Source organism: Leopardus geoffroyi, chromosome C3 (assembly GCF_018350155.1).
Source record: "Leopardus geoffroyi isolate Oge1 chromosome C3, O.geoffroyi_Oge1_pat1.0, whole genome shotgun sequence".
In the NCBI taxonomy this organism is placed as follows: domain Eukaryota; kingdom Metazoa; phylum Chordata; class Mammalia; order Carnivora; family Felidae; genus Leopardus; species Leopardus geoffroyi.
The window spans coordinates 59,833,675-59,858,908 of NC_059338.1; the positions used below are offsets into that span (position 1 = coordinate 59,833,675).

Here is a 25,234-nt window from a genome sequence, read left to right on the forward strand (position 1 = left end):
GCTCTCACCGAATTGGTTTTTCGGTTGTTGGTCACTGTGGCAGAGCGGTCTGCGGTCGGGCTGAGACGTGGGGAGCAATGGCGACCTTTGTGAGCGAGCTGGAGGCGGCCAAGAAGAACTTGAGCGAGGCCCTAGGGGACAACGTGAAACAGTAAGAGCTGTCCTGGCGCAGCCTCCGGGTCTCCGCGCCGCTCCTCCTCAGGCTTCGGGCTGCCGACCCACCCTGGAGACGCCTCCCGCCGCTCCGAGGCCTGTGTTGCCTCGCGTCGCGGGTGGCGGGGCCTCTGGGTTTCTCGGCCGGCTCCGGGTGCGGAACCCGGACTCGCTCAGCTGGACGGGCCGGCCTCCCTGGCTCCCTCGGGACTCGGGCGGGCGCATTCGCCCGGGGCTCTCTGCTCTGGGTGGGGCGGGAGAGGCGCGTTCCACGCCCAAGGGACTACCGAACGGTTGCAGGCCCCTCTCAGAGTTCGGTTCGCGTGAGGCCTGCCCCGGGCCGAGTGACCCGGAGCCCGACGCGCCCCGGCTGGAGTAGGCACCGCGCGCGGCGGCCGGACCCTGGAGGGCTTCCTGGAGGCGGAAGTTCATTGAGGTCGGGTGATGCGTAGACACTGCGTTTAAGAAAGAACATGGAGAGTAGTTTCGGAAGGTGGATAGACCCTACGTTTAAGATAAGTCACCGAACATCGCTGCAGTTATAGTGATGATCGCGGTAGTGGACATTAATTGAACACCTTTTAAGCACTCTCAATGTACCATTTCATCTAAGCCTCACAACAGAGATGTGAGGTGGATACAATTATTATTCCCATTTGATAGATGAGACGACTGAGATCTAGAGAGGTTACGTAACCCTTCAAAAGTCACTAGACCCCCAGTGTCTGATTCCTGGCTCTGATACCCTACAAGGGGTTCCAAAGGAACAAGCGCCCAGCCAGACCTAGGTTATAGCAGGGGACCGAGTAAACAATCAGAGGTCAGATGCTGAATGGCGGGATGTAAAATCAATAATTCAGCCAAGGCTGAAGCCAGATAATGTATTTCTGACATACAAGAACGAGTTGGAAAATATTATTATAATTTTATTTTCCAAAGCTATAAGTAGCAAATTTTAAATGTTTAAAATTCTAATGCCTATGTGGTTGCTGCTAGATGACTTCTGTGATATTCCACACATTTGCTTACTCAGTAGATGCTCACTTAAATATCATGTTGCTGGCGGGGCAAGGTTTCTTCTCATCTTTTTCTTTATATTCTTTAGTATGACTAGATTGAAGTTACTTGGATGTCATACATGATTTTTGTGGAGTTTTTCCTTCTTGTGAAATTTTGGGGTAGTGGAGTTGACATTCTGCTTTTTATCCTAGCAAGATATGCAGAATTCCCATGTAAGACTTCTTGAAACACTCATGGCCTAAACAGAATAACTAAAAACAAAATATAATTCTTAAAGTTTATTTTATGAACGTCAATAAATCAAATTTCTACAAATGCTAGAATTAAAATTGTTGTTTTGGCATAATTATTTAATTTTTTGTGAACATTTATTGACTCCCAAAGATAAAATGTTCTACCTAAAACTATGTTTTAAAAAAATTTTTTTTTAATTTTAATTTATTTTTGTGAGAGAGAGAGCAAGCGAGCGAGTGAACAGGAGAGGGGCAGAGAGAGAGAGGGAGACACAGAATCTGAAGCAGGCTCCAGGCTCTGAGCTGTCAGCACAGAGCCCAATGCGGGGCTCAAACTCTCGAACCATGAGATCATGACCTGAGCTGAAGTTGGACGCTTGACTGACTGAGCCACCCAGGCGCCCCTACCTAAAATTATGTTTTAATAGTCATGTTTGCTGTCAGTCTATTTCTTTGCTTATTTAATTAATTGGAAATTATTAGTTACTTTAATAGGCAATACTGACGGCTAAAATTTACATTTTTAAGCACAGTTGACTTTTACTCTGTTACGTCTAGGATGCTTACGAATATCTGAAAGTGAGTGTTTCCGAACTATAATAAATCTGAAAGACCTGGCTTGTGTGTATAATTTACTGATTAGATGTGATGGTGACTTCTATGATCCCACACTTACCACACAGGTTTGCCAGAAATTTGAAGTTAGTATTCCCTATTTGTCCTATAAAGGCCAATGCTGGCTCTCAGATGTTGGTCAAATACAGATGGTAAAGCTAAATTTGACGTATCTGTAGTGTAAATCTCCACTAACAATGTAATCAAAATATGCTTTTGTGCCATGAGTAGTTAGTGGTACAGTGTTGTTTTGCATTTGTTTTTCCATTCTTTCATTGTCTTTTTCTCCTGCTCCTTAAAAAGTGCCTCTTGGTTTAATACTCTGTAATGTTGCCATCCAGTAATTTCTCATATTTCTTCATGAGTAGTATGCTTTGGTTTATATATAACCTGACCATTTAAACATGGTCCTTGGTGGTAGGTAAAACAGAGAAAGTGTATAAGGACCCCAGAGAAGAGTTGTGTTCAATTTATCTAGGGTCCGAATGTCTCTTATGTTAGGTTGCATGCCCACACCAGCTTCTAGAAAAGACATGGCCTTTACTAGCTAATTTCCTTTGTATAGTACCCAAGGAGTGTCCGGTTTAAATAGGTGTTGAATTTTTTGGTGACTCGATCATATGTTCTTTAGTTTACTGCAGGTGTCCCCAGTGCTTCCTAGTCTGACCCACTTAAACTTGTCACCCATCATCCTCACCTTCATAGAGGTTAACTAACTTTGTTCTCAATTCTTTTGAGGAAAGCAGTCATTTGTTAGTTAATTGCAAGTTAACATAGGCACCAGGATTGGGGAGCAGGTCTTCTGAATCTTGGAAGGGGTACGGCTGGAAAGTTTGCCATTAGAGGAGATAGGTAGCATCGTGTTGGTAGAACTTCCTGGTAGAGGCTTGTTTTACTTCTGGAATAAGTTCACCCTCAAAATATGGATATATTTGCACCTTTCTTATAAAATAGTGGCCCAGGGCTTTTAAATAATGAAGCTGTCTCATGTCACTGCCCTCTTTTGTTGGATAGAATGGGACGGGAAAATACTTTTTTTTCCTGTGGAGCTTTATTTCATTTCATAATAGTTCCTGCATCCTTAAAAAAAAAAACCAAAACATTTAAGTGTCCGTTGTTGGGAAGTTATTATTGACTAACGAGTGTGTGAATATCAGGTGAAAAGTCATGCCAAGCTCTAAAACTAAACATTTTGCTATTGAGTGAAATGGGTCTTGGGCAACGTTGACCCTGTTAAAGCTATAGGTTTTCTCCTGGGGAAAAAAAAATGCGTGTGAACCCAAAGCTTTGCTTGCAGTGATGGGCACACATAGCCAGTTACATACAGAGTTACATACTAAGGTGAATTGAAGCTAATCTGTGTACAGGAGAGGACCTGCGAGGGTATAAGGCAGTGAGAGCATCAGACCGTCTTCTTTAGAAATCTTTTTTCTTTTTTTTCCTCTGTTAGGAACTCAAATTAGCATTAGAAAGTAGCTAAGTGTGAATTGAAAGTGATTGTAAGACGTGTCCTGAGTAATTTTTAATTGTTTCATGAACAAAGAGCAGCTTCTTTCAGCACTGAATCAAGGGCTGTGGATGTGAGAAGTCATATTTTACTCCTATCTCTAATACTGTTGTTAAGGTATAAAGGGATCAAATCATTGTGTTTTTTCCTGCCAGGTAACTAGTGATTTTTATGATTAGTGGTTGGTTTTCACTTTACAAACCACTAAGTTTCTCATATCCACGGTATTTTCATTGTGGTGAGGTGTTTTAGAAACTCATTACTTCAGCCAGTTAGATTAAAACTTGAGATCATCTGAAAGGAAAGAGGTTACCAGGATCAGTATTAATGACCACTTCCCAACCCATAAAACACATATACTTTTTAAAATATAAATCTTTTTTTTTATTGGGGTATGATGGACATATAACATTATATTGGTTTCAGGTATACAACAGTTATTCAATACATGTATATATTGCAAAATGATCACCACAGTAAGTCTAGTTAACATCTGTCACGATATATAAAAATTCTTATGAGAACTTTTTTATTTATGAAAACTTTTAAGATCTACTCTTAGCAACTTTCAAATATACAATACAGTATTATTAACTGTAGTTAATAATTGGAAAATTAGTGTATTTGAAATTAATATTTAAAAGTTAACACTTTTAATAATAATACTTTTATTTAAAAAAAAAATTTTTTTAACGTTTATTTATCTTTGAGACAGAGAGACAGAGCATGAATGGGGGAGGGTCAGAGAGAGGGAGACACCGAATCTGAAACAGGCTCCAGGCTCTGAGCTGTCAGCACAGAGCCCGACGCGGGGCTCGAACTCACGGACCGCGAGATCATGACTTGAGCCGAAGTCAGCCGCTTAACTGACTGAGCCACCCAGGCGCCCCAATAATAATACTTTTAAAATATAAATATTAAATGTAAGATTCTGGAGGATAGGTCTTTTAGAAAGGCAGCAGTGAGGAAGGAAGGGTACAGCTGTGGTTTTGGCTAAAGGATTTGTGAATCCAATTATGTGACAACCTGTCAGTCCCTTTTGGGGAAAAACTTTTCTTCCTTTTTCTTCTGTTGATACTCTTTTTTTTTTTTCCTTTTTTCTTATTAAGTAGGCTCCACACCCAACATGGGCCTTGAACTCGCGGCCCTGTGAGATCAAGAGTCACAGGCTCTACGAACTGAGCCAGGCAGGCGCCCCCTTCTGTCAGTATTCTGATTCCTAGGTGTATTAGTTTTCAAGGGCCGTGGTAACAAAATACGACAGATGGGGTGGATTAAACAATAGAAATTTGTTTTCTCATAGTTCTGGATGCTGGAAGTCTGACATCAAGGAAGTCTGACAACACCCTTCAGCAGGGTTGTTTTTTCTGAGGCCTCTGCCTTTGGCTTATAGATAGCTACTGTCTGGTCTGTGTGTGTGTCACAGTCCTAATGTCTTCTTACTAAGGACACCCATCACATTGGTTTAGGGCCCACCCTAAAGAGGTCATTTTATTTTATTTTATTTTATTTTTATTTATTTTTTTTTTCAACGTTTATTTATTTTTGGGACAGAGAGAGACAGAGCATGAACGGGGGAGGGGCAGAGAGAGAGGGAGACACAGAATCGGAAACAGGCTCCAGGCTCTGAGCCATCAGCCCAGAGCCCGACGCGGGGCTCGAACTCCCGGACCGCGAGATCGTGACCTGGCTGAAGTCGGACGCTTAACCGACTGCGCCACCCAGGCGCCCCAGAGGTCATTTTAATTTAATCACCTCTTTAACGTCCTGGGTGCTGGGGGTCAAGGGCTTCAGCATATAAATTTGGGGGGAGATGCACAACTCTGCCCATATGGTGGGGAATGCAAAATTTCCTTCCCTGGGTTTTGGAGCAGGTACGGTAAACTTGGGAAAGGAGCAAAATCCTTGGTTCTTAATACTGCTTCTGTCTCTGCAGATACTGGGCTAACTTAAAGTTGTGGTTCAAGCAGAAGATCAGCAAAGAAGAGTTTGACCTTGAAGCTCATAGACTTCTCACGCAGGATAATGGTAAAATAATTATCTGGGGAGTTATTTTACTATTTTGAAGTTTTCCCAGATTTGCAATAAATTGCAAATAAATAACTGCAATAATAAATTGCAGCAAATTTTGCAGTAAGTCTTTTCACTTAAAAAAATAAAATGGGGTTTTTAATGGTGTGTAAGATTATTTTAATAATATGGATATTTCAAATAAAGTGTAAAGAATGGCAGGGTAGGGGATATCCAGAGTCAAATAATGGTTTCCTTATGTTGTAAATATTTTGTATTTGACTTGTGACAATCTTCCCTTTTTCAGTCCATTCTCACAACGATTTCCTCCTGGCTATTCTTACGCGCTGTCAGATTTTGGTGTCTACCCCAGGTAAGGGAGCGGAAGTACTTCCAGGGATGTCAGTCAACAGAGCCATCAGAGCCCTGGGCTTTCGCTTCCGTTAACAGACACATCTGTTGTGTGCAAACGACATGTTCTTTGAAGTGCTCACAAGAAAAAATTTATTATGTAGGTGCAGATTGTTTTGTAGAACCTGGGTAAAGCAGGTGATTTCCCTGTGCTTATGTTGACTTTGGTCTTTACTGTGCACTCAGCTGCATTTTAGATTACTTAAATGACAGACAAGTGAGGAAGTGGGTGGGCAGTCAGGGTGAAGAAACTTGAGGGCAGCTGGTATTAGACGAGGGTTTCCATAGAGGCAGGGAAGGTGAGTTAGGGTTAGGTGGAGGGGAAACCACAACATGTGGTGAGAACCTGGGCTTTCAGTTGTATTCTCAAGTAAGATACCAGCACCTGGAAGGTTAGAGCTTCAGCACGTTGGGGAGGTAGGTAGAAGCTAAATCTGTCACTTCAACCTAATTAGGTATAGGTAGAAACAATGACCCCTTTATCCCAAATTGTTTGGAGTTTAAGTGGTACAAGGTACTTCTTTCATCCATCTTATTTTAATCAAGTAGTCAAAAATGAATGATTAAATACATTAAACAATTTGCCTCACAATAAAACTTATCCTGAACTGTTGTTAAAAACTTCGATTTGTAGGTACCGCCTACTGTAGATTAAGTTGAATTTTTTGTTGTTGTTTTTTTTTTTTTTTTTTTTCAACGTTTATTTATTTTTGGGACAGAGAGAGACAGAGCATGAACGGGGGAGGGGCAGAGAGAGAGGGAGACACAGAATCGGAAACAGGCTCCAGGCTCCGAGCCATCAGCCCAGAGCCCGACGCGGGGCTCGAACTCACGGACCGCGAGATCGTGACCTGGCTGAAGTCGGACGCTTAACCGACTGCGCCACCCAGGCACCCCTGTTGTTGTTGTTTTTAAAGGGCCTGTGGTGATTGTGTTGATCATTGATTAAAAACCTTTCTTTGTTTTCTTTCTTTCTTTCCTTTTCTTTCTTTCTTTCTTTCTTTCTTTCTTTCTTTCTTTCTTTCTTTCTTTCTTTCTTTCCTTCCTTCCTTCCTTCCTTCCTTCCTTCCTTCCTTCCTTCCTTCCTTCCTTCCTTCCTTCCTTCTTCTTTCTTTTAAATTCAAGTTAGTTAGCATACAGTGTAGTCTTGGCTTCAGGAGTAGAACCCAGTGATTAATCTCTTAACATATGACACCCAGTGCTCATCCCCAAAAGTGCCCTCCTTAATGCCCATCCCCCCACCTAACCCATCCCCCCACCCACCTCCCCTCCAGCAAACCTCAGTTTGTTCTCTGTATTTAAAATATATTTTCTCTGTATTTATGGTTTGCCTCCCTCTCTGTTTTGCTTTTTCTTTCATTTTGTTTTCTCTGAAGTTGGTTTGCTAATCTATAAAGAGGCTAATACCTACCCTGAAGAGTTGCTGTGAGGATTAAAAAGAATGCAAAGTGTCTGTTACACAGCGGTCACTCGATCAATAATATTATTAAAAATCATCTTTCCCACCTAGCTTAGGAAAACAGAAAACCCACCCGCAAGTACGAAGAACTACATTTCTATATTTTACTTTTAATACAAATCATCTCTTTGTTGCCAGCAACTATTAATTTCATTTTGAGGAAATACATTTTGGGGGTTTGATAGAGAAATAACCCAGCCAGTGGATGGAAGTGTTGGATCCACCCCTAAATCTGCCCGCCGCTGGAAAGCTGTCCTGGTTGTCAGTCAGGCCTGACTCACCAAGCTTTGCTTCCTTGCCTGGAGTGTGTTGGCCACACATCGGTGGCATCACCTAGCATCTGGGCCATCCAGCAGCGGTGGGTTTCTTTGGGAATCTTCTAAGATTGGCTGACCTCATCAGTGAGACCTGGATGTACCAGAGACATTTAAAGCGGTGGAGAGAAGAGCTTGACTTCCCTAACAGGTTGTTTTGTTTTTTGTTTTTGTTTTTTTGTAATTCCAGTGTAGTTAACATACAGAGTTTAGTTTCAGGGGTACAATATAGCGATTCAGCAATTCTGTACATGACTCAGTGCTCATCATGGTAAGTGTCCAAACAGCCCTTTTTTAACTGATGAACTTGGAGTATTTTTTTTTTCAAAGCTTTAAAAACTCATTCTTCAAAAAAACATCAAAACGGAAATAATGTTTTTGCTAAGATGATGTTTTTTTTTTTTCGTATAAAAATTTTGGGGTGTAGTTTTTTTCAAGTGTACTGTAATGAGCTTGAATTGCTTTGATTGTTTTTCTTTAATACTATATATAAATGTGCTCATGGTTAGAAATCATACAGAAGGTCTTATAATGAAAAGCTTCTTCCCACTTCTAGACTTTTCTCAAAGACAACTACTTTGTTTTTTGTTCTTCTGGTAGGACTTTGCTAGCTCCTCATTGGAGCTTCAATCTCTTTCTGGGTTTACTGATTTTAGACATCTAGCTTATGCTTTATGAGATTTCCTCAGTTCTTTCAGCCTTTCTGCCCAATGCATTCTTTAATTCAGCAATTTTTATAATACCTTCTTTTTGTTTTATGGACACACGTCTTTTCAGGCTTCTCTGAATATACCAGTTAGAAAGTATTTTTGAAGTCCGTGTTGCTTGAATTATTTAAAAAAATTTTTGTTTAATGTTTATTTATTTTTGAGAGAGACAGAGACAGAACGCGAGTAGGTGAGGGGCAGAGAGAGGGGAGACACAGAATCCGAAGCAGGCTCCAGGCTCCAGGCTCCGAGCTGTCAGCACAGAGTGCGATGCAGGGCTCGAACTCACAAGCTGTGAGATCATGACCTGAGCCGAAGTCGGACGCTCAACCGAATGAGCCACCTAGGTGCCCCTGAATTATTTAATCTAGGACTTCTATTTTCTTTAATCTAGGACTTCTATTTCTGTTTGTTTATCTGGGTCTTTCTTATTCTGTTATAGATTGTCATCAAATGTCGGGTGATTCACATTTAAGAATGAAGTATACAGTTGTGTGGGGGTTTTGCTGTAGACTGAGCTGACAGGAGGCCAGCTAAACTGGGGATCCTCATGCCAGCATGCAGAGAGCTGTGCTCTAGGGTGTCAATATCCATATCAACCACCTTAGTAAATCCCAGAAATTTGGTCCAGTTTAACTAGAGGAGAGTTCTCCACTCTCTTGTCCTCCATACCCCCCAACAGCATCCCCCTGCCATTGTAAATACTGTGCTATGTATGGGAGAGAGCAGGGCTGGCTCCGGGGCCTGTGAACTGCCTGTGAACTCAGAAGGGCCCCACGCTTGGCTTAGTGCTCAACTGTGGTTGCCTTGAAATTCTAAATGTTTGAATAAGAGACCCTGCATTTTTGTTTTGTACTGAGCCCACTGCTAGTGGTGAGGGGGAAGGGGTTTGTGTAGACGACTTTTGAATGTAGACCCTCCATTGATCTTGTTTTTGGCTTCACTGACCCCTCCCTGGTTTCCACTGTACTCACCTTCTCCAAATCCAGATTCTTTGTGGATTTCTGCTCTGCAGGTTAACTTGTTTCCACCTCATTTCCGAACCTTGCCTAGCCTAGGTTATGGCTTCTGTGTGTCTCCATGTGAGTGAACACCTTTTTAGCCCATTGTTGAAATTTGTTGACATCTCATCTTGTTTCAATTTCCTTTCTATCTCAGTTGTGGATGTGTGCTGTTTACTTTCTGCTATTACCTTTTTTTAGTAGGGTCTAGAAAGAGAGGTGAGATACATTCATGTGCTCAGTTCACCATCTTGAACTAGAAAATTTTGTCCTACTTTGGTAATTCTACTTATAATGCTACTAATAAAGCAAACAAAACACCCAATAAACATTAATTTAAAATATGAAGAACAAATTTGCCTTCCTAAAGGAATAATTTTGGTTACAGCTAGAAAAAAATGTGATTTGAGAGAATTCATAATTTTGCCTGGAGAAATAGAGAAGATCTGAATTTCAGCATTGATTATTTTCATTACTTGAGCATTCCATACTTTTTTAGCCTATAATGAAACCAAACACAACAGTTGACAACTGTCTCTGTTTTCTCTTATGGTTATTTTTCTGTCTTACAGAGGGTGCTGGATCTTTACCCTGGACGGGGGGTTCTGCAGCTAAACCTGGAAAACCAAAGGGAAAGAAAAAGCTTTCTTCTGTTCGTCAGAAATTTGACGTAGGTTGTTCTCCAGTAGATCTTGGTAACAACCGATTTAAGTGCTGGTGTGATGGAACGGGCTTTAGTTTTTAAATAAATCTTAAAATACTGGTAGTAGAGTTGAAAAAAAGGAGGGCATGATTTGGGGAAGAAAGGTGTTATTATATTTGAGGTTGACAAGAGTCTCAAAGAGTGTGAGTCCCAGGTGTCTGAATTTTTATAATTCTAGTTTGTTACTGCATAAATATGAATATGTCTTCATTAGTACCTAACGATTTTTTAATGACTCAAAAAGTATGCCTGTATTATTTCTCCTCTTAAATCTTTTTCTGGAATGCTTCTTACATTGAAGACTTCTGTTCCACGGCTCCAGGAGGCCTGGAGGCCTCTGGCAGGATCCTGGCGATGCCCAGCTAGGCCCTGAGCCTTTTGGAATCAGCAGAGAAGTCATGAAGGCATTTGGCCATAAAATTTGCAAACATTTTAGGATAAATTGTTTTTTCCTTTTGTATTTGGGGAACAATTTCCCAAAAGTCTTCCTTTTATAGGTTTGACTGGGTGTTGATAGCTTTATTGATTAACATCAACAAACATTCATTTCTACCTTTGCTCTGTGTTTTCTATCGATACTATTCAATATGGAGGGCATCAGTACCTCTAGAGAGGCATACCTTAGTTTAAAAAGGGATATTTGATATAAAATACAGTTTTATACTTGGACAATGGAAAAAACAACCAATGTTTCTTTTATAATACAAACTTCAAACAGGGACAAGCCATTTTCGCTCTTAAATCTCATATGTTGAGCTTAAGCAGGAGCTACCACTGATGATGGAGAATACACATGGGCTGTCAGAGTCTACCAGAGGAGGCAGAGGTTTTAGGAGTGGAAACAGTTTGAGAAAAACTATTTTAAATAATTAGAATGACTGTGTCTTAGCAAGATTCTGTGTTGAGAATTGTAAGTAGAAGATGATAGCAAGATAGTTTATACTATCTGGCATTCTCTTGGAATATCTGCTATTAGGTCTGTTATGTTGGTTAGCTATGCTTTTTTTTAGAGCTTAAACGAAGTATTACTATATATTTCTACTTTCAGAACCTGCTTACTTACAAGTATACTGAGAATGCTCTGAGTTGTTTGAAAATAGTTTTATATCTTCTCCTTTCCCCTAATTGTTATTTTTAGCACAGAGCCGTATATTCTGTGATCACCAAGGTATCAGTTGAATAGAATAAACTGCTGGGCATACTACCATTATTCCCCTTAATTCATGTCTTCATTATTACCATGTAATGGGTGTGAATCTGTGATTATTTGTGCATGAGTGACTTCTTTTTTTTTAAATCCTGTAGTATTGTTTTGGTGGCATTAATTTGTGGGAGCTCAAGCCCAATATATCGTGTCTTCTTACTTGCCACTGTGATGAATCATTTTGAAAAGTTTTCTTGCCCATAGCATAGATTCCAGCCTCAAAATCCCCTCTCGGGAGCCCAGCAGTTTGTGGCAAAGGATCCCCAAGATGATGATGAGTTGAAACTTTGTTCCCACACAATGATGCTTCCCACCCGGGGTCAGCTTGAAGGGAGAATGATAGTGACAGCTTACGAGCACGGGTTGGACAACGTCACGGAGGAGGCCGTCTCAGCTGTTGTCTACGCGGTGGAGGTTGGTTTGCTGGTGGCAGAAACAGTTTTACAGGTTGAATGTAACGAGCTTGTGTGTGTTGTTGAAAGTTGGTACTGGAAGAAAAGAATCAAAATATTACCGATGTCAGAATTGTCGTCATTGAAATTGTTTTCTTTTTTTTCCCTCTTTTTCTTTTTCTCTCTCTTTTTTTTTTTTTTTCAAGTAGGCTTCATGCCCATGTGGAGCCCATTGCGGGGCTTGAACTCATGATCCTGAGATCAAGACCTGAGCTGACATCAAGAGTCGGACCCTTACCCGACTGAATCACCCAGGCACCCCGGAATTGTTTTCTTTTGAGGGGAGAAACACCTCATAGTCCATGCAGTTGCCTTCAGTTAGCTTTTCAGAGAGGCTACTTATGGCATAACACTTTGGCGTGTTTTGGTGTTTAATTTGTTAACACCGGCACAGTTTTTAAGGAAAAAAATTGAGATTGAGAATCCTAACGATGAAAATCACTGTTTTTTGTTGTGTCCCAGCATTTAAGGAGCATTAGACTTGGTGTCTAAACAGTAGGATCCTTCTCTCAGCCCACTCATTTATCCATTCACTTTATTCATTTAGTTATTTGCCAAAATGCGCATTGGGTTCTATAGTGCACGGATATGTCAGGTAATACTGGGTAATTCTTCCAGTACTTGGGGCCTCCCATTTCCTCACATGTACCTCAAAGATTATAATCGCTATCTCATGAAGTTATACACATTTAATAAATTCAGTGTGTGGAAATTACAAATTGTATCATGAAGGCCTGGATATGAGATTATCTTACTGGTATAGTTGAAACAGGTGATCCTGCCTCACCTGTTATTAATGGCAGGCTGGGATCAGCTCTTTTTATTTTCACAGACACTTTCTATCCCTTGTGTACTTGGCTCTCATAAAGAAGTATCAAATACCTAATTTTTGGTTTATTTCCTATATATCTGTTGTGTATGTGACTTTTGAGAGAGCCATGGTTCTTTTATGGCAGGATTCTAGTAGATTGGGCATTGTAGCCAATAAATCTGACATCTTGGAACTTTTTGTCCTATTTTAAACCAGGTTTCAGGGTAGTTTGCCTCCTTTTAGAAATTTTATGTATTTATTTTTGTACTTTTATTTAAAACCGTCTGAAAATCTCTTTTGAGAGAGGAGTCAATTTAGAAACCATAAATAACTTTAATAAATACATGTAGAGCAAGCACCTATTAAATAGAACCAAATAAAAACAACGCATCTCTCTCTTTCCCGTACCTTCCTGCTCTGATGTGGTTCTGTGGCCTTTTGGTGAACTTTGGTTCCACCACATGCTAGCCTGTCTCATATCTCCATCTGCTAAATGCTAGGAAACATTTTTTGGTCAATGGAAGTTTTATGATTTGCTCTTAAACAGGAGTTCATGTTCTTTTTCTTTTCTTTGTTTTTACAGAATCACCTTAAAGATATATTGACATCAGTTGTGTCGAGAAGGAAAGCTTATCGGTTACGTGATGGTCATTTTAAATATGCCTTTGGTAGTAACGTAACCCCACAGCCATACCTGAAGAATAGCGTAGTAGCTTACAACAGCTTAATAGAAAGGTATATGAAGTTTCTTGTGGTTTTGCATCCATCCTTTCTAGCTGGTACACTACTATTATGTGTTAGACCACTGTTAAATAATTGTGTTTCTGTCAGTCTAAGGTACCTTTGAGAGCAGTGCAGTTTTATTTTAAGTTGCATCCTTGCACGATAACTAGTGAATTAGTTTGGTATCGCTTGTCACAAGTGAGGGCGCAGAGTTTGGCTGCCGCATGTGGTTATGGCAAGCGCCCCGGGCCCACTTTCTCAGGTGGATTGGAGCGGTTCCCCGAGGTGAGGAGTTCTGAGGGCTCATAAGGGGCAGCACCCGCTTGGTTGTGGAGGCGGGCTTTCAGTCAGAAGCACGGCCTATGATTGTTGGGTCAGGGTTGGGTATCTTGATGGCGGGAGGAGGGGTGGGAGGTGTTCCTCCAGGTTCTATAGCTCTACCTTGAGAGAGTGGCCTGTGTTGGGTGTCCTCGGGTTGTTCTTGGCATGCTGGTGTGCAGCCTGGTCCCTGTCCCCGTCTCTGGGCTTCCTCCGTCCACGTTCCACGGAGGGTCTCCCAGGACTTCTAATGTCCTCAGTCTTCGCTTTACGAGATGACCTGGGTTACCTTTCTTTTCATCCGTGTGTTGTCTGTTTTCAGCCCTCTGCTTCCTTTCTGCCTTCCCTGCAAATAATGTAGTCCAAATTTTAAGCCTTTGGGAAAGAAAAAGCAGTGATGTAATGGTCTTTGTGGTAACTGAAGTGACTGGGTTTCTTTGAGCGCTCGTTAGCTGGTTGGTGAGGGAGATGACAGGGAGGTACAAGTTCAGAGAGAAAAGTGTGACCCGGAACCTGGTGGGAGTGATGATAGTGAAGAACTAACAAGAAAGGAAGGGAGGAGGTGTGGTAGGAAAGAGTGTAGGGTGGGAAAACCAAGAAGAGAGTTGGACACGGCCAAGAGTGTTGACACCACATGGCTGAAAACCTTGAGGTGGCTCACAAGGCCCATTTTGAAGAGCATCCTCTTTTTTTTTTTTTAAGTTTATTTATTTATTTTGAGAGAGGGCGAGGGAGAGCGTGAGCAGGGAAGCGGGCAGAGAGAGGGAGCAAGAGGGAGAGAGACAGAATCCCAAGCAGGCTCCACACTGACAGCGCAGAGCCTTGGCACGGGGGCTCGAACTCCCAAACCATGAGATCGTGACCTGAGCCGAAACCAAGAGTCGGATGCTTAACCGACTGAGCCACCCAGGCGTCCCGAAGAGCGCCATCTTAAATTAGGTTCACTATTTATATTTAGATCGTCAAATGTGAAGATTTCTATTCTCAGTCTCATTCAGGCATGTCTGTGTGGGAGTATTTGTTCTCATTTGTAAGTCCTCCTTTTCTAGAAGAAAAACCCAACCGACAAAGTGGGCGAATGCTGAGAGCAGCGTCTGTGACCCTGCCAGGCCTCCCGAGCTTGCCCCCTCGCCACTGGCCTGCCCCTGGAGGGCGACTGGTTCCCTGTCACTGCTTGTTTGCCCAACAGGGCCGCCTTTGTCCGGTGCTCACCCCCACGCTTCTGCCCGCCTGTGCGTTCGTCTGAGCTGCCTCCTCACTGTTGTTTTACCTTCTGGGTGTTCTTCGAAACTGTATAGGTCATCTCCTGCTGTATCGGGACACAACAATTATGCCCGACTTCCCCGCTGATACTGTATCTGGGTCCTGTTTTGGGAAACTGGCAAGATTTGGGTTTTCTTCATCCTCCATTTTTGCCTGTTGCTTATTCTGCGCTGTGTCTTCTTGCATGTAATTTTTCAATCCTGTTGTCTCCAGTTACATGTATCTTCCTCTCCCAAGTCAGTTTTTCAATTTCATTCTCCTTTAGTTAAGGTCTTTTTTCTCCCCCGCTGCCGACTAGAAGCATTTGAAGGGCAGGAAACAATTTTGGCCCAGCATCCTGAGCTTAATAAATATTTCAACATTGTGGGGAGAGGAGTGTAAATTTAGTTGCTCTACATTTTGTTTCCAGCCTGCCAGATGGGCTGCCTTTAAAAATTAAAATTACAGGCCACTCATGTAATATACTAGCTAAAAAGTAATTTCTAATTGGGTTTTTAATTATTTTTAAGATATTTTTGCAAGATGTATTAAAAGCCCATTCCTATTTTCGTTATCCGCTTGTCTCGTTCATAGTTATTGGGAATGTTTTGAAAATACTTTGTTTTCAGTCCTCCAGCCTTTTCTGCTCCTTGTGCGGGTCATAACCCGGCCTCTCACCCGCCCCCTGATGACGCCGAGCAGCAGGCCGCCCTCCTGCTGGCATGCTCTGGGGACACTCTGCCTGCAGCTTTGCCTCCAGTCAACATGTATGACCTTTTTGAAGCTTTGCAGGTAAAACTCTTGACTCCTTAAGGTTTACCTAGATTTATGGATAGGTTCAGAGTTTCTTTAAGTTTGCAAAGATACAAAGATATTCAGTAGCTTTTCCTCTTCTTGGCTTTTTGGTTTTCAGTTTTTATTGTTTGTTATTTATCTTTTTTAAGTCACTTTACTTATTTTGAGAGAGAGAGAGAGAGAGAGAGAGACATTGTACATGAGAGCAAGTGTGGGAGTTGGGGGAGAGAGAGATGCCCAAGCCCCAACGTGGGGCTCAGATCCGTAGAACTGTGAGATCGTGATCTGAGCCGAAATCGAGAGCCGGACGCTTAACCCACTGAGCCACCCAGGTGCCCCTGTTGTTTGTTATTCAAGCCATTAGTACTACCGTCATTTTTCAAATCCGGGGCCCACACCTCCCTCCTAACTTACCTCTCCCAGCCCGCACTTGCCCAGTGAAAAAGAAAAGGGGAAAAAAGAAATCCTCTTGTTCCCGCTCCTATTTCAGAAGCTTGTCATTTCTTTGTTTTCTTGTTCCTAGTTGGAGCTTCATTAGGCTCTGGCTTGTAGCTTAGAGGTTGGTGTGTGAGTGTTTCGTTGATGTAAACCTTACTTTTTAATTGTGCGTGTCGGGAAGAGGGATATACCGAAGCGTAACGGGAGGCACGCTACTGTTTTAATCACAGGTACACAGGGAAGTCATTCCCACACACACCGTGTACGCTCTCAACATTGAAAGGATCATCACGAAACTCTGGCATCCAAATCACGAAGAGCTGCAGCAAGACAAAGTCCACCGCCAGCGCCTCGCAGCCAAGGAGGGGCTTTCGCTCTGCTGAACTAGGGTGACTTGAGGGTAGGGGGGCCTCAGCAAATTCATTGGTTATTGAGAATTGAATGTTTTGGGGGGTCCACATTTCAAGACTGAAGTGTGTGGTGTAAATATAGCCTTTCCTGTGGAAATGTGGCACTGAGTACCTTTTGCATTGCTACTGTGAAGCCGTTCACACAAATCTGACTTTGATAATGACCCATATCTCTGTATGTCTGTATGTGTTCCCAGTTATGGGAGTGAGCACTGAGAAAAAGTCTGTGCCGGGAATGATGTTTTTAGGCATCTGAGGCTTAGTATCCTTGGGTCTGCATGTGAGGTAGATGACATCCTAGAACAAAGAAGCCGTTATAATTTAGTCCCCGTGATCAGCAGGACATCTGTGTGTTCAGTGACAGCATATACTCTGTATCTGGCAAGCCTAAAATTTCTGCCTTTCTCCTGAAGAACTGTGCTCTCGCATTTTGGTTGAAATAACCTACACAGTGTTAAAAATCATATACCTCCTTTAGTGACCGGTTTAATTTTTTAACAGATTTGGGTAGCTCCCTAAAAATTCATTACAACTCCGTAGAAAATAGGGCTTAGAAATGCTGTGCTGTTAGACAAGATAAAGTCCTTTCTTTGCATTAAAAGCCAAAATAAAAACTCTGGAATGTAATTGACCTTATGAAGTTTCTTCTCAGAACTTAAGTTTCTTTTACAGTTAATACGCCCAAAGACTTTTATTGGTAGTCTCACCTGTTGATTATTCCTATAGAATATATTTTAAGAAGCCCACGTAAACATACGGGATTTATACTTAGAAACTTCCTAATTCCTATGAAGTATCTGTTCCTCTCCTTTCAGATGATAAAGTGAACATAATTTACATCTGGCAGTGTTACTAATAATAAAGTTTGTTTTTCTAGAGGTGATGGTTTTTACTAAAGAGAAGGTGTTGGTGACTATATTAGAATGTACAGATGGGTTGTGTAGGCCTAAGTAATGTATGTATAGATATGTATACATGGTTCAATATTTGGATCTATTTGGTTTTGTACTTTAAATGTGACAAATAAACCTTTTGGGAGAAAACTTCCCTTTCCTGTGTTTACTAAAGTAAACGTATAAGGAATACTGCCTTCCATTGAAGTATGAAAAGCCCTGCTTTAGGAGATCTTAGCAGACTTTTAGAGGGATGTACTAGATGAGAAAGATTAAAAAACAGGTTCCAACTTAGGTATGTCATTGCTTGCTTTTCTTTCTTTTTTTTTTTTTTTTTTAAAGTTTGAGAGAGAGCAGGAGCAGGGGAGGGGCAGAGAGAGAATCCTAAGCAGGCTCTGTACTGGCAGCACAGAGCCCGACACGGGGCTTGAACCCACAAACCTTGAGATCATGTCATTTCTTTCCTTTTGGAATGTGTAGACAAAAAGAAAAAAAATAAATAAACAGCTTAGTTTCAGTTCTCGGCACAAGTCTGAAAAGTCCTTTTTTAGATAATTTTCAGGTTTAGAAGAATTTGGACTGATACCTAGCTGAACGTAGTGGTTTTGTTTTGAGCCATCCATATGCCGGGAACTTAATGCGAAGTATGTGTTAAGTTTCATGGAGTCCTTACGTGGAGAGGCAGCTGGGAGCCTCAGCCACGTCCTGCCGCCCACTGCAATGGCAGCGTCCATGGGCGGCCCTGGCTTTCACCTCTACAGGCACCTACTCTGGTGGGACCACAGGATGCCAGAGGACTCCCTTTGCCTTGTGTTTCCGGCCTACGTGAAAATCTGCTCTCTGTGCCAGTTTTCCTTAAGAATCATTTTGTAAAGTGGAAAGATGGGGTTGAAGGTAGAGGGATACTTAGGATTTGAAAGATTGGAACACCTCTGTCCGCCAAAGGCTAGCTTCCACTCCAGCAGTGTTGCCAACTGTGGGATCCTGAGTGAAACTGTGACTGCTTATTCCCAAGCATTTAGAAAAATAACTGTCAATGAGGAAAACGGTGTTAGAAACCAGATAATTTCAGGGGCACCTGGGTGGCGCTCAGTTGGTTAAGCGACCGACTTCAGCTCAGGTCATGATCTTGCAGTTTGTGAGTTTGAGCCCCGCGTCGGGCTCTGGGCTGACAGCTTGGAGCCTGGAGCCTGGAGCCTGCTTCGGATTCTGTCTCCCTCTCTCTCTGACCCTCTCCTGCTTACGCTCTGTGTCGGTCTCTCAATAAATAAATGTTGAAAAAAAATTTTTTTAAAAAGAAACCAGATAATTTCAGACTTAGAATAAAGCTTATTTTTCCTGCAGGAGTTTCAGTAATTATCTTTCATATATAGGTGTTATCACTGCAAAACCAGGTTTGATAATGCCCACCTTACTTTCTACCCAGAATGCTGGCTTAGCACACATTCTTATAACCTTGAACACCCTCTGCTGCGATCAACCAAGCACACATTCCTCGGCACGCACCCCCCAACACCATTGCCTGAGGTTCCCAATTAGACCTCACAAACTTCTAAAGGATTACTCTTTGACCATTAGATAAATGCCTGTGTTCCCTCACATTTTTTGGCTCCTGCCAAAATGCCTCCAGGATGGAGAGTAAGGGTAAGGAAGCTTGGTTTTAGGGGTCAGACTTAAATGCTATGGCCAACAGATTGGGTCAGCGCTTGATTCTGATGGCTTAAAAAAGGAAAAAAGTCTGGAGACTTCTTAGAGAGTAGACCACTACTTATTTAATTGAATCTATGGGCATGGTAGATTGCCAGGAGTAATTTAACTTAAAGCACACCAGGAAAGGGCAGGTAGGTTCTTCATGCTTTCATTTTTAAAGAAATTTGTGAAAACTACGTTTTCTGATCTCCTCAACTTGCTAGCATGTCTTCACCCATTTAAGATTAATATCCCTTTATGGATTTCCTTCACGGGACTTGGTAGTGTACCATCCCCGAGAACATCTGAAACATGACTGAATGAGGAAAAAAGCTATTTATGCCAGGCCTCCCCCCAACTCCCCACCCCTGGACTTTTGAGTTTAAAACCACGTTATCATTTTTCTTCCCTGTCTTCTGACACCAACATTTATATTGCCATCCCATGAACATTTTTTTGATTCAAGGATATTCCATGCATGCACCCCAGACCTGAGAATATAGCATAAAAGATAGTTTGAAATGTGACCTTTCACAATGTTAGAGGTAAATAATAAATAAAAGCACCATAGCCTATTGTCTTTATTATCAAAGTTTATTGTTGGGGTCAATTTTCTATCTACCGGGGAGTACAACTATGTCTCAATATGTGCTATAGTAATTCTAGGGTAATAGCCATTCTGCAAAATAGTTGTACTGGGACTCTGTTAAGCATAGATCATAATTAAGTCAGTGGAAGAATGAGCCCAGAAAAACCCTGACAGTAGAGCCATTACTCTAGGAAAGTTCCAGTGCTATGCAACCTGTAAGGCATCATCTATCAGCTGATGATGAGACTCAAGAAGATGTTGGTGGAATGAAATAGGAGTTGAACCCATTTTCTACTCTTCTCTGCAAGAAAACTATGGCTCCAATGCAAGAACCCAAAATTAGATCTTATAAAATCATTTAGGCTCCCAAAGCAAGTAAAACAGGACATAAAGAGGAAAGGGCCAGGGACCAGGGTAGTGGAGGATAAATTAAGTGGAAGTGGAGGGAATGGAAACTTCTGGAATGGAAAATATTTAGATGCCATTTGAGACAACAAATAATACAGTACAGGTGAAAGCAAATGGGGAACAATTCCAATATTCAAACTTATTCAGATATACCAGAAACTAAGTGAAGTTTCCTACCTTGGAGGAAAACTGGTTTTAAACAAATGACAAAGGTGAGTCACTAATAGGAAAATGAGTACCTGAGTAGAAATAGGTGTTTCAGGATGCCAAGAACAGTATAGTATATAAATGAGCAGAGTCTACCAGAAGGAAAAGTGGTTATGGTAGCCTGTTATTCAGATCAGACATTGGAATGACATTTCTGGCAATGGCTTTGTCCAGAAGGTCCTGGCATATTTTTTTGTAGCATAGATAGCTCGGAATGTTTTCGTGACACTCAACTTAGGTGGGAATGCAAATTACTAGAATGTAAAAATTCAAAGACCTCCCATCTATTCCTGCAGGGCAGAAGGAGATTAGAAGTCTTGAAACAGCTGTGGCTAAAGGCCCACGTCCTCTCATACCCTTGTGATCAAAATATTAAAGAAACCAAGTATCCGATGAGTCAATGAGCCTTGTACCATGTAGATAGCAGATCATTTATAGTGACTTCTGCAGGCAGCCTGAGAAACAGAAGAGCTTGTATACTAACTGCTGCCCCATCATTAAATATGACACAGAGGGCCACCAAAGACCCTAAAAAATTCTAGCTGCCAACGAGATTGGGAAGAGAAATAAAACAGCATAGTTTCCTAACCTGTATCTTCCACTCTAACCTAGTTCGTCTGTGGAAAAGCCATCTGCTGGCACCAGGCCAGTATGCCTGAATTTTATCATTAGTATCTCATTTTTCCAAAAGAGGAAATGTGTAAGTAGCAGGTGTATGTATGGGACTCATTTCTACAAAGCCGTCTTTGCAGTCTTGACCTGTGTGGGGACAGGCTGTACTCTTGGAAGCATTTTTAAAGGCAAAAGAAAACATTTACTTGAGGTTTTCTCCACAGAGAGGACATCAGTGGAATTGGGCCCATAGGAGTCTCCTGTTGGTGTTGAACAAACGGTCTCTTCTCCAGGAACAAATACCTTTGTTCATTCATATTTACAGGTTTCTTTTGATGGACACATGGATTAATCTCTAAAACAAAAAATGGGGCAGAAGCAGTTTCTTCCCTAATCATGTCTCTGCTGAAATCAAGGGTCCTAGACTTTTCTGACACGTGGATGTGGGGCGGGGGTGGGCTATGTCACAGCACAGGGTGCACAGTCCAGACATGGGGTTGTTCCAGCCCCCCCGGCCTTCTGCTGCTCCCTGTGCGTCCACACTTTGAGGAATCTTCTTGAGGATTTTCCTCTCACCTGTTTCAAACAGTTCCAATTGCTGGAAAACAGAGAGAACCTAAGTGTGAATTAACCCTTGGATTTTAGAAATCGTATACATTTTAGCAAACATGATTATTCCATTAGTCAGATTTCCAAATAGATGAGAACCAGTTTTATGCCCATCTGTCCACTATTAAATCTCCCGTTTGCTGAGAATCCCTAACTGCTTCTATCACTTCCTCAGTTCACAAAAGGGCAGCTGAACAGAGAACCGGTGGTCATGATGGGCGGAAGGTCATGGTTGATATCGGACGTAAATGCCTATCTTCACAGCTGCAGCCTCGCCCTGTCTTTTCCCTTTCCTCTTCTGGTAGCAAAGAGCTTAGAAAATTAAAAAAAAAAAAAAAAAAAAATGCACAGACGTTGTTTAACAAGGAGAGGGAAAAAAACAAATAAGACAAGGATTAACAACTCACTAGAATTCAAAGTTTGACCATGGTTAGCAGAAAAAGGCTGAATTCCTGGAGGGGAAGGGTAGGGGACATGAGAGGGACAGAAAAAGCAATTTTGGTGATTTGAATTTAACACTGAGAACTCCTCCTTGACTCCACCATTCTACGAGGGGTCCCAGAATCACAGCGGGGTTCGGCAGTATGAGTACAATTTGATTTGAGGGCAGGGAAGGAGACCTACGTCCCTCTTGCACTTGTACAGCGAGGAGTGAGGTGAAAGATTTCGGTTAGCATTTCCTTTGGAGGAAAAAGCAACTAGGATGGGACCCCTTAGTTACGCTGTAAAAGGAAGAAGACACGTCAAGACGGTTTTAGGGCCTCTGTAAAGGAAGGAATGACCTTCTTCATACTAGACGTTGTGTCTAGGGAAAAAAATTAATTGACAATTAGGGAAATGAGAGCAAGAGGGTAAAATGAATTGCTTGCTCCTTCTGTAGGTTTCCCGCTGTGCCTGGCTGGCTGTTCTCCCCCAAGGTGTGTGTGCTGGGGGGTGGTACGTGTTAAGTTCACATCCACTAGAGCTGTTAGTCCCTGTCCCCCACTTCCTTTTGAAGCTGCCCTTCTATAGTCAACTCTGAAAATTCCAGACCTTTTGCTCTCAGTCCTCAGACCTTATTCATGGTAGTCTTAGCTATGTGCCCTGTTTTCTTTTCTTTTTTTCTTTTTGGTGCCGAGATTCAATTTAGAAACATATCCTTTCGGACATCAGTGGACAAGCAATTACTGCAATTGCTCCCACCACCCATGTGAAGGTCATTATGAGAATAAGATAATGTTTTAAAACTCTCTTGAACTCCTAGGGAGAAGCAGACCTATGCTATCGTTTTTCTGTGCCAAGTGGGCTCCCGAACAGACCACGCGAAGTCTGGGCGCGGAGGCCCCAGCGCCCGGTGCTCTCCCCGTACCGCCGGCCGGCCCCGGAGGCCAGCGGAAGGGAGCACAGCCGCTCCAAGCGTGTCAGATACACACCCCGGCCCTGACGTTCCCCGGGATTTATAAGGGGAAGGAAAAAGCTGGCTCTTCAGACCAAATTCTTTGCGGACTGAGCAACGTCAGACAGACCACGCTCCATCAGGCCCAAATAATTTGAACATGACAGCCCTCAGATTCAGTGTTCTGGCAGCTCACTCCTTGTGGGGAGGGCCAGGCCTCAGAGCAGAACACCCACAAAGTAAGCCAGGCAACGGCACTTGGACCTAAAGGAGAGCTGACGGCCTCTGATCCGTGGTACGGCAGCCCAGGCTTGAGAGTTCTCGAAGGCGCAGAAAATCACGGCAAGGGGGAAGGTGTCCGCGGAACACGAACAGGCCTGTCCGTGAAGGTGCGGGGCGTGTGCGTGTGCCTGCGGGTTACCTGGGCTCTCCCCTCAGCGGTCAGTTGCCCTCTGGCGCGCTCTCGGTATCGCATTCTCTGGGTCCCTCCCCTCCTCCCGGCAGCTCGCTCTCGATCTCCCACAGGACGTCGTCTTCGTCTTCCAGATTGCTGGAGATGTGGCACTTCTTGAAGCCCTGGACGATGGATTCGCTGGAGATGCTGTTCCACGCGACCATGACCCACTCCAGGAAGAGGCCCAGGGGCGGCTTCTTGGCGTTCCCGGTGGGGCTCAGCGCCAGGTTCCCGGCCAGGAGCCAGTTAGAGTACTGGGCCCGGACGCTGTCATTGAGCGGCTTGTAGACCACCACGTCCAGCACCTGCAGCTGCGAGGTCAGGCCTCCGGGGATGATGACCATGTCGGTGTTCATGCTCTCCATGGAGCTCTTCACGGAATCCGTGGCGTGGCCGCGGAAGCCGTTCAGGATCAGCATCCCTCGCTGCTTGGGCGCCGCGCCGGTCCTCCGACGCCACACCACTTCCAACCAGTCCTGCATCAAGTCCTCCGTCATCCACCCGTACCGGTGGCAGCGGATCTCCATCCCGCTGGGGAACTTCCCGGGGGGGATGTACGTGCCCCTCAAGATGATGTACGGGGGCAGCTTCCTCCCGTCTGCCAAGACACCCAGCATCGCCGTGATTTTCAGCTTCTCCCTGCCCGGCGTCTTGACCAAGACGGGCTTCTCGCCCTGGTTGTCCACGGTCACCCGCGAGGGCACCTCTAGACAAATGGGTGTCTCGTCGGCGTTCCCCATCTGCGCCACCTGGTAGTCGTGCGCCCTGCGCAGGGCCAGCACGCTCCGCTGGTAGGTGACGAGCTTCTCCGTCAGGTCTTCGGGCAGCTGCTGGGGCACCGGCACCTTATGCCGCAGGGACAAGTCATACCTTCGCATCATTCTTCGACACCAACCCAAGCTGGCTTTGAACCCCTTCTCCGGAATGTTCATTTCCTGGGCGATCTCGAGGGCTTTCAGCTGCATGGCCTCCCTGGTGATAGGGTCCCCTTTGGCCTGCATGTACCTGACGTACTCGGCCACGCGCTGGTCCACCAGGGCAAAGCGCCCGTTCTTGGGGCCGCGGAACGCCCGCCGCATGGCGTGGGCATTCTGCAGCTGCGGCTTCACTTTGCGCCAGTCCCGAACGTTCTTTTCCAGCACTCCAAACTGCTTGGCAGCCTGGCAGTTGTTGGTGCTCTCAGCATATTCCACCACCATGAGCTTGAACCCCGCGTCGTAACTGCGCCGCATGCCCCTGCTGAACTGAAACTTCCCGGCAATATCGTCCGCCGAGAGGTCGTACCCCGGGAAGCCCATGGCCATGTAGAAGGGGTACCCCTCACTCCACTCGGGCAGCTCCGTGAGGTCCCGAGGCAGGCGGAGGCCAAAGCCGTCCAGGTGCTGTGGCTGAGGAAAGTGGGGGGTGGCGTTCATCGGACCCGCCCAGTCCGGGGGCTTGACGTCAGTCTCTTCATTTTCTAGGAGACAAACAGGGAGGGGCGAACATAACGACAGTAAGAAAAATGCCTTCTGGCCTATTCCGATTTCCTGGGTCAAAACGCTAAGAATACCCTAATCTGAGGTTCACCCAAAGGAGGCCCTTTAGTAACAGATGGCGTTCCCCTAAGTCCTTACTCCTGTGCCGATTCCTACAGATCGCCACACCTACTTCCCACAATACCTGTGTATCGCTACTCCTTCTTTGCAGGTGGAGCTACAGAAGTGAAGTAATACATCAAGGGAGCTGAGCTACAAAGTGCCAGAGCTGGGACTTGAACACAGGGACCAAACTTGGATCACACGATCATTTTGTGGGCCACGCTTTGGTCAAAACGGTTTTTGTGGGCACGAGAAGCCAAATGTGACCCATACAGTAGGTACAGAATTTAGA

The 25,234-nt window shown here is 43.6% G+C and overlaps 2 protein-coding genes across 10 annotated transcripts in view; one reads left to right on the forward strand and one right to left on the reverse strand.

The window, feature by feature from the left end:
• On the forward strand, positions 1–23,338 carry TADA1 (transcriptional adaptor 1). Of its 2 annotated transcripts, none has more exons than XM_045453084.1 (8): positions 1–151; positions 5,465–5,556; positions 5,846–5,911; positions 10,003–10,100; positions 11,542–11,751; positions 13,184–13,335; positions 15,513–15,675; positions 22,777–23,338. In XM_045453084.1, exons 1-8 carry the CDS (start codon positions 78–80, stop codon positions 22,954–22,956), a joined length of 1,035 nt encoding a protein of 344 aa, XP_045309040.1. In that variant the 5' UTR covers positions 1–77; the 3' UTR covers positions 22,957–23,338. The 2 variants fall into 2 exon arrangements, with proteins under 2 accessions (XP_045309040.1, XP_045309041.1); XM_045453085.1 differs by lacking the exon at positions 22,777–23,338 and adding an exon at positions 16,347–17,569 and having other exon boundaries at positions 6–151.
• POGK (pogo transposable element derived with KRAB domain) overlaps positions 19,684–25,234 on the reverse strand; it is a 15,184-nt gene continuing 9,633 nt past the window's right edge. For all 8 annotated transcript variants that reach the window (XM_045453077.1, XM_045453081.1, XM_045453082.1 and 5 more), the window contains 2 exons: positions 23,330–24,821; positions 19,684–21,522 (listed from right to left, as the gene is read on the reverse strand). In XM_045453077.1, the coding sequence (XP_045309033.1) occupies positions 23,350–24,821 (1,472 nt within the window). In that variant the 3' untranslated portion in view covers positions 19,684–21,522; positions 23,330–23,349. The remainder of the gene's footprint in view (positions 21,523–23,329; positions 24,822–25,234) is intronic.